Source organism: Chenopodium album, chromosome 6 (genome assembly GCF_948465745.1).
Source record: "Chenopodium album chromosome 6, dcCheAlbu1.1, whole genome shotgun sequence".
NCBI classification, from domain to species: domain Eukaryota; kingdom Viridiplantae; phylum Streptophyta; class Magnoliopsida; order Caryophyllales; family Amaranthaceae; genus Chenopodium; species Chenopodium album.
Window position 1 is genome coordinate 78,099,108 of NC_137839.1, and position 9,572 is coordinate 78,108,679.

The following is a 9,572-nucleotide window of genomic DNA, read 5'->3' on the forward strand; positions in this document are numbered from 1 at the left end:
AAAAAAAAAAAAAAACTCTGTATCTCCTAATATTATTCTTTTTTTTTATTATTATTTTTATAAAATCAGGGCCAAGGTGTATTAAATTTTTTTTATTTAAGATATAATTCATATAAATACCTCTTTGTAGATGGGTTTTTTTTTTTTTTTTTTTTTTTTTTTTTACCTATAATATTGTTTGTATTATTATCTACTTTGCCTTTTATTTGCACCTTTGCTATATAGTACTCATAATGTATGTATTTCTTATTCTAATAAGCGCAGTAATACAAAGGTACTTTAGCTAGTTTATGTATTTTGGATCAAATGAGAGTATGAGACTATATTTTAATGAGTTGATTACTTAATGTGTTTATCTGGTCTTCTTTGATCAAAATGATTAGTCAAATCAATATGCTGATATTTTCTATTGACACTCCGACGTACATGTAGGCATGTATAGTCACTAAATGAGACATATTCTAAGAATTGTACCATGACCTACAAAATATACCAAGTATATATCAATTCGTTTATTAAAATGATGACCAAGGAAAGATGCTTTTATAAAAATAGTTAATCATATAGTCGATAAAAATAAATTAAAAAAATAAAAGGGGACATTTATTTTACATGAATTATCATAAGAGCTAGAAGAATACTCGTAGTAAATTAAACTTCACTAATTAAAGCTAGGAATAACAATGGCGGCCATGTCAAGTAGTCAATGGTTTCAAGAAAGTGCAGTTTGTGCATTCCTAACTCTTTCAATGACTAAGCCTGCTATTACACAACACGAATATAATACTAGCTAGCTAGGTATATTTCCCTTTAATATAATACATTTTTAGGTATGAATAATTAATTAGATTAATTAATATGAATTAAGAAAATGATTTGTATTGATCACAGTACAATGACAAGTAGCAAATAGGCCATGAGAAGCACAAAATTTGACATATAAGTACGTTAAACACAATCTTATGGGAAGTGACAATGGGGAGCATACACCAACATTTATGTTTGCATTGTGAAGAAAGAGACATAGGGATGGAAGTAAGCATGTTAAGTGAATTATTGTTGGTGTAGATGTGAGAGTTCAAGACCAACTTTTTTCTCGGGCCGGGTGACCCGAATTCTCAATGACATCACATGAATAGCGTTGGAAGTGTAGATTTTAGAACTTTTTCTCGGGCCGGGTGACCCGAAGTCTCAATTACATCACATGAATAGTGTTGGTAGTGTAGATTTTAGAGCAACCTTTACATTTTGCCTTCAAGAGATAGCTTGAGTAATTAGATTAAATTGTGATCTCCTAATTATTTAAAAATTTCGCCGATAATGACATTTCAAATAAATGAACAATTCGTGGTTAATATTAAGTGTTGTAAATTTGGACGGCATGATCATTTACATGTTTGTTGATTTGTGAGAAGTATGAAGTGCTAAATATTCTATCTTAATCAAATATGAACAAAAGTTCTTATGTAATACATCAAAAAAAAAATTATATGGAGTATGTTGGTAATTAATTAATTTCTTAAGAATTGCTAATATAGGATTTTCTAGCATGTGTACACACCATGGATTGAATAAAGGTGTACTGCCACGTAATTGATTAAATTCAATATACTTCGTGATTTATAAACAAAAATATTCATCAAAATTTATCAATACACTAGGATTTGGATAATGGCAGTTGATGGACATTAGAAGATGAGACTACATTATATATACGCTAGCTGGTGATTAATTAGGACTTGAAATAATGATTACATGATTAATTAGTTAATTAGTGATAAATTGATAATAATACTAACTTGAATATAAAATGATGCCGTTATTCCATGCGCCTATCTCACTTCAAAATTGTCACTCTCTATTTCTCTAATAACTAATGAGCTTAATTACACCTAACATAATAATTTATGGCTTAATTGCATATGAATGATATGATAGATCCAAGATGACCTTATCTAAACACAACACTGCTCTTCATTTTCCTTCTTAAAATTATTTATATATTATTTTTAGATTTATTAATTGCATTTTCTGTTCTTTTTGCTCTTAACATTTAAAATAATTTTTATAAACGGGGTACAAAGTCTCTAAATTAAATATCTAATAATACACATTTTATAATGACATTATTATATTTATGTGCTAGTAGAATAATGAACCATTTTCTATCTTAAAATAAATGACAACAACCAATTAATTATTTAATTATTAGAGTTGACAAACTTGATTATATATATAAACATTAATCTAATTAGCTAGCTTACTGTCTCAAGACTTCGTTTGATTATTATCTTTTTGGCCAATTTTTTTGGTAAAAATACTAGCACCTCTTAATAAACTCGACAAAACCTCAAATCATCCCTAAATTTGCCACAAACATGTAAAAAACAAGCCTTGCAAATAGACTATAAATCTACACGACTCATTCCTAAATAATTAAGGAATGTGGTAATTAAAGTTAGGTAGTTATCCTTTTCTTAATAGTCTTAATTACTACAAAAACTCCACCTAGTATTAGTTGGTAAACCATCCTTTGATCCCTTGCCTCGAGTACTTTTTGTACTTTACCACTAGTCCTATATTATAGTACAACACTACTACAGTACAACACCTAATATTACCTGAACTAACTACCATTTTAAGTTTATTAATGATATTTTTGTGATTAAAAATATGTTTCAATAAATAAAAAGTTTAAGATACTCTAATTTTAATTAAAAGATGTTTTAATTTGTTAATTTTGCACAATTTTCACTAGCTTCTATGTCTTTATAAATGTGCTATAAAATTTTCAATATTACTCTACATTGAGACGAATAAATTAAAAATCCCATATATGTTTTATCTGATCTTATGCAACTAAGAGATGGAATATAAGGTTTAGTTTACAATATTAGTATGAATATTCTTACAAAATATATATATATATATTTTAAGGTAAAAAGAGTGATCGATCCTACTAAAGGCCTGTTCTCATACGTTTATTTTCAGTTCAGTTCAGCTCAGTTTAGTTCAGTTGAGTTCGTTCAGTTCAGCTCCTAATTTCCTTCTCTTATAAAATATTCAGTTCAATTCAGCTGATTTCAGTCTATTAGAACAGGCCCTAATTCGAGACCTCTTAGTAATTAATCAAGTTCAACTTTGTACAAGTACGTATGAGCGTACTCAACATATATAGTCAACAACCAATTTTATTTAGTAAAGCCTTTTTCCAAATAAGTACATAGCCAGAATATCTTATATTGTTCCAATTTAATTTTATAAACTGTTGAATGATTGGTAGACAGCAATACTGTTGAATGAAGTATAAGTTTATATTTTTGAGCAACATTATTATTCCACAATAGAGAAGGTAAAGTAAAGTCCAGTGATGAGAGAAAGAGAGAAGGTACAGTATGATTAATTTTCCACTTTATTTTCTTACATAATAAGGATAGAACATATCAGAAATAAAGGGATTTGACAGCCTCCATTATTATTTCTCTTTTTCACTGTACTCCGTATATCTTTGTCTTACTAGTTTAAAACAAATACGGACTATAAACTGTTCCATTACTCAGCTTCCATTTACTATAGGAAAAATTGATTCTAATAATCCCACCTTTGGCCAGTTCGCTATTAATAATCCCACTTTTACATTATTATCTAATAATCCCACCTTTATAGGTGATCTTCTTGTATTGGTCCTTAACCTGTTGGTGACCGGTTTTGAAAGGTTAGGATGCCACGTGTTATTGTTTAATTGGTTGAAAAATAAAAAATAAAATAAAATTGAAAAAAAATTGAAAAAATAAAAAAAAACAAAACTGAAAAATGAAAAAACGAAACCCACCACCTATCCCCACCCACCCCCACCGTGAACCCTAACCATAGCCTACCCACCATAAACCGGTCGGCCGCCACCATAAACCCCCGAAAACGGCCGGCCGGAACCCCCCATTACCGAGTTCACCCCCGATGACCAAAATCAACCCCTCGAATACCACCCTTGAAACAACCATAACCACTACAACCACCATCCTATTAACCCCACCCAGCCACCGAAACCCCCCTCTAATCGCCTAAAACACCCTCTAACCTTCAACAACCACCGAAAAGCCCTTAAATCTTAACCAAATTCAACCTCAAGCCATCCCTTGAAATTGATTCATCGATTTTTTTTTTATTCATTGAAGTTAAGGGTTCATTTCGATGGTTTTCGTGGGTGTGGGGGTTGGAATCGAGTTGGTTTTTGCTAGATAAGGGTGGGAATGGAGGTTTTGGCGGTGGATATGGGGTTCGGCGGTGGAGGAGAGGACGCCGGAGGTTGGGGTTAGGGTGGTCGTTGGGGCTGGCTGGGTTTTAAAATTAGGCTTTCTTTTTTTTTTTTTTTTGACCAAATTATTTTTGACCAATTATTTTTTTTTTTTTGACAGGAATTTTTTTGACCAATTATTAAGTGACATGTGTCACTCAAATTAAAATTAAAAAAAATGTTTACCTAAAGTTCAGGTTACCGGTCATAAGGGACCAATAGAAGAAGATCCCCTATAAAGGTGGGATTATTAGATAATAATCTAAACGTGGGATTATTAACAGCAAATCGGTTAAAGGTGGGATTATTAGAAGCAATTTTCCCTTTACTATATTCTGGAGATTAACCTTGAATTTAATTTACCCATTGTTTAAGATGAAAAAAACAATTCTAAAATTTTGGTGGTAAATAAATATAGTTCAAAATGATCATCACTATGTTTATTTTTCAGGAGGATTAATAATCATGCTGCTATTATAAATTATTGAACCCGCATAAGTATAATGTATACTGTAATAGCTGAATTAAAACGGAGATAGTATACCATCATATGATTGGATCCCCTTATCAACAAGAGACATGGATACTTAATCAATATTACAAGTAACATTTTTTTTTCCTCATTTTGACATTATCCCAAATAAATTATTTACGGAGTATGAATTAAGCATTTATGAATCAATCAGATTTCCTCAAACAATAAATTCCTCCGGCCAAAAACAAAAAACTAAAGAAAGAATATTAAAATGTCCCCTAAATTACGACTTAGAGCAACTTCAACGGCAAGCTAATTGCCAAATTAGCTTGCCATGCCATCTAGGATTGCAAAGTTATTTTTCCATCTAGCTAATTTATGCCACAATGGTTAAGCTAATTAGCATTAGATTTTTCAGCTTTATTTTTTAAATAATTAGTATTTTATTAGAGACAATTAATTTATAAGCTAATTTGCTTGGCATTAGCTTGGCCAAGCTAATTATTAAACTATCCTCCAATGGTTTGGCTATTAGCTTGAAAATTATTAAAATTGCAAGCTATTCCCTAAAAGCAACCATTTCAAATATATATATATATATTAAAGGGTAATTAAACTATTGACAAAAACATCATAAAAAATGTGAGAGGGGGAGAGCAATTTAACAATAGAATATTTGTTGACATAGAAAAAGTAAGAGAATTAGAACCCAATTACAAAAATGGAATAAAAAAATGAGACAAATGATTATGGAGTGCAACGAATATAAGTTGGGCTAATTCAATGCTTATAATGAAACCCACAAAAAGGTGACCTTAAAGCATCATTGATCAATACTTCTTAATTAATAATAATAGTACATCTTCATAATACTTAATCATCCCAATGTTTTCTACTAATTACCTACATAAACACTTTCATTTGACTAATTATAGGTAATTATGTGATATGGTACAAATTGGTTATCATGCCAATGTTTAGCTATCATTATATTAGTAGGTTAAAAGCTAATGTTAAACTTTAATAACACCAAGTAAAAAGCATTAAGAAAAAAAATATATATTAGCTAAACAAAGAGAACTGTAGTTAACAAGGGAAACACCCAATATATCAAAATTTAGAAGGGATTGAAAAATGGCGAAAGAATTTTACAAGCATTTATTACAAGTCTTAAGTAATCTAATGTCCCACATTTGTAATCCTACATACTATTCAATTCATGCTTAAAACACAAGTTAGACATTTCATCCGGTCTCAATAAATACGAGTATTTTTATTATAAAAACCCCCTTAAATTTTTCAAGTGATTTGAACTCCGAAACTCTTTAACATCTCCAAAATGGCACCAATATTAAACCAATTATGCAATCTCAAAGGTTAATTATAGTACACCACACATCTTTCTCAAAGGAAAAGTAAAGAAAAATGACTATGTTTTCCCATCAATTTGACTCAACATTTTAGTTCAACTCCATCCACCAACCAACCCAAAATAGAACAAAGATACAAATATTTGCATGTTAAATTATATTGCAAAAAACATAGCAACCCCCCATAAATGAGGAAGAAAAATCAATTTATTTCCAACCTAATATAGTATTCATGATTGGATTACATAATTTTTACATATAGAAGTACATATTCTACCCTCTTTTTTTCCTTCTTTTTTTTTTTTTTTTTTTTTGATGTAGAAAAATAAAAATAAAACCCTAATCTCATATGAGAATATTATCAAAACTGCCCATATATATCATACAAAAAAAGAGCAGGGGAGAAGTATATCATACAAGATTGAAACTTTGAAACAGAGCATCTAAAAAAAAAAAAAAATTGATTTAGTAGATTTATATTTCACATAAAATTAGCAAAAATTAAACCCACCTTAAAATTTGTAATTTTTATTGATTAATATTTCTCAACCCCAAACACTTCCCCAAATTCTTTCACCAATAAAACTGACAATCTTCCTTACAGACCCCTGTTTCATTTCATCACCTACCATCTTCTCATCATCATCTTCATCTTCACCTCCTTGTTCTTCAACCCGGCCCAATTCAGGCCCGACTCGGCCCGACCCATCTGACCCATTACGAGTAACATCATCATTAACCTTAATCTTATCAGAAACCTGATTAATATTATCATGATCGAAGTTTGATTTGCTGTTCTTCCTCTTTTCTTTCCTGGTTGACCCCTGTTTCTTCTTCTTCCTTTGCGCCACCAAATTATCTTCAAAAGCGTCGATAATCTCATGAATAAGCTGTCGATTAGGGGAGGAATCCCATCGAGCCCAGTAGCTAGTATAACAGGTGAAACAATAACAGCTCGAATAAGGAGGGTGTTGCTGAAGATTACTATTATTAGTAATATTATTATTATTAAAATTGCTCTGTTTTTTGGCAGAGGATTTAGAAGGGTCAAAATCAAAAGGGGTAGAAAAAGAAGAAGAAGAGGAACAAGAAAGAAGATAAGCTAAGACTTCTTTGTCTTGAGGAGAGAGAGTAGCAGCAAGAGTTAGGATTGCAGCAGGAAGATAGGAGAGAGAAAATTGATCAGAAGATGGTGGAGGTGAAGGTGAAGGTGAAGGGTGAACTTGACCTTTGCGGTAGAGTTTTTTCATGGTGGAGAGAGAAAGTAGAGAGAGAAAGAGAAGGAGGGAGAAGAAGAAGAAGTCTTATCTAAGGAGTTGAGTTGGGTTGATATAGAAGAAAGGGAAAGAGGAAGAATATTGAGGTTAAGGAATGGTTGATGAGTCTTTTTATTCTTTTGATTTTCTCTCTCTTCTTCCTCTGTTTTTCTCTTTATTGTGTTGAGTTGTCATTGTGGACCTTTGTTTTTATCAAATGTTGGTTCTTTTACTATATAGTGTGGGTTATGTAATGTAATAATGTATGTTATGGAGGGTATGTTATTACTCTAGGTTTGGTTACTTTGACCTGAACCCATCCTTGAAGGAGACCTTCGTAGAATATTTTTCTGTTTTAGTTGGATTGAGTCTTTTGTATGAAGTTGGGTATGTTTTATGACGGACTAAAAGACGGTTATTAAAAGTGTTATAAGTTCGTCGTCAATGGGCTGTCATAAAATTTTTATAATGCGCTCTTTTGGGCTTACTTTTCAAATTTTAGTTATGTTCAATTTAGTTTTACCAAGTTCATTTTAGTACAATTAAGCTTCATTAGGCTGAGTTCAACAAGGTTCAGTTATATGAATTACCTAAGTTTAGTTAATTGAACTTTATTAAGCTCGGTTCGGTTCATTTCAATTCATTTTAATTTTATTCAGTCCAAAATATTATGATCTTAGTCACCACCGAAGTAATAACAATAACATCACAATTTATGGGCCTGTTCTCTTCACCTTATTTTCTATTCGGTTTAGTTCAACTCTAATCAGTTTAGTTCTCTTCTGTTCCTATTTTTTTTTTCTGTCATAAAATATTCAATTCAGCTCAGTTTAGTAAAATCAGAACATGCCCTAAATATTGTTTGGATTGCCTTTATGATTTTTATTCGAGTTGATTATGGGTTAGCTCGAGCTTAAAAAAATATAATTTGTTTGGGACTTTAATTAGATTTAATCTAATTTGATAAGAAATCTTAATCGTTAACTCAAGTTGGACTTTTCAAGACTAAAGTGGAAGAAGCCAAACTCTACGCAAAATTTAGGTTGCATGGGCTGAGTCAAAGTTGACTGGCATTAACATTTAAGAACATAATCTTCAAGAACATCTGGTATAATGTACGTAATTCATATCACATCATTTTCAATTTCACAAGGTTATATATGCAAGAAAAACATGCCACAAGATCGACCCGATGGTCACCTCAGAAGTCACACCGTACCACCTTCAAATGCTATTGATTGGGTGTGCATGTTGGATATTTATTTATTGGTTGGTTTAACTGGGTGTGCATAAGTCATGATAAGTCGTTGTGTTAATAATCAAGCATGCACAGTCAATTATGATAAGTGTCACTTTAAAATAAGTTAGATTATTGTCAAATCATCAGATTAGATTTTTTTTTTTTTAATATAGCACTAAGACTTTAATAATCATATTTTGAAAAAAATAAAAACTATAATAATCATACTAACGGATCGTGGTCTCTCAAAATCTTGCTCATAACCACAGCAAGAGGTCTCTAGCTAGTCTATGCTTTGTTATGTAACAATAACCTAAAAAACTTATCAAATTCACCCATCATACATTCCTAATCCAAGAAAACGAAGATCATTTACCAATTTAAGAAGATGAAATACAATTATACAAGTGGTATGTATGGTTTGACGAGTAGAATACAATTGAAATTAGTTGGTGTTGCGAGGAAGTTACCTTACAAGTGTTACAACCTACAAAATGTAATACGATGAAGATGACGTATGTGATAGGGTATGAAAGTATAGTGAATTGGGTTCACGTGCATCGCGGTATATGTTTGGCAAATTCAATTGATGATGCGGTTATTGGTTTTTGCAGTGCCAGTGTATCTGCAGTAGTACTTCTACTTGTAGGGTATGCCCTACAATTCAAGGGCTCTCAATATAGTCTGTTTATAGTCTTGTTTCCAGCTCTGTATGTAGTTAATGAATATGTTAGGCATGTTGTACTACTAATTGGGAATTGTTGAATCGGATATATCTAAGCAAGACTTGATTTACTTGAATTGGATTAGTCTTGTAAATCCGAGGACATAAGGTCGACATCTGCACGTGTTTAGAATGATAACTCTTACGGAGTATTAAAACCTCTCCTCACTTCCTAGTGTTGGGATCGCAAAAACTGGTTTAAGAAAGTGTAAC

At 31.3% G+C, this 9,572-nt stretch overlaps 1 protein-coding gene across 1 annotated transcript; it reads right to left on the reverse strand.

Moving 5' to 3' along the window:
* Positions 1–6,684: 6,684 nt before the first annotated feature.
* LOC145637342 (uncharacterized) lies at positions 6,685–7,389 on the reverse strand. Its single transcript, XM_081688799.1, has one exon. The coding sequence runs from the start codon at positions 7,387–7,389 to the stop codon at positions 6,685–6,687; it is 705 nt and encodes a 234-aa protein (XP_081544925.1).
* Positions 7,390–9,572: the final 2,183 nt, after the last annotated feature.

What these genes read in the sequence shown, in the direction of transcription:
- LOC145637342 (XM_081688799.1), bottom strand. Translation starts at nt 7,389, where the DNA reads ATGAAAAAACTCTACCGCAAAGGTCAAGTTCACCCTTCACCTTCACCT.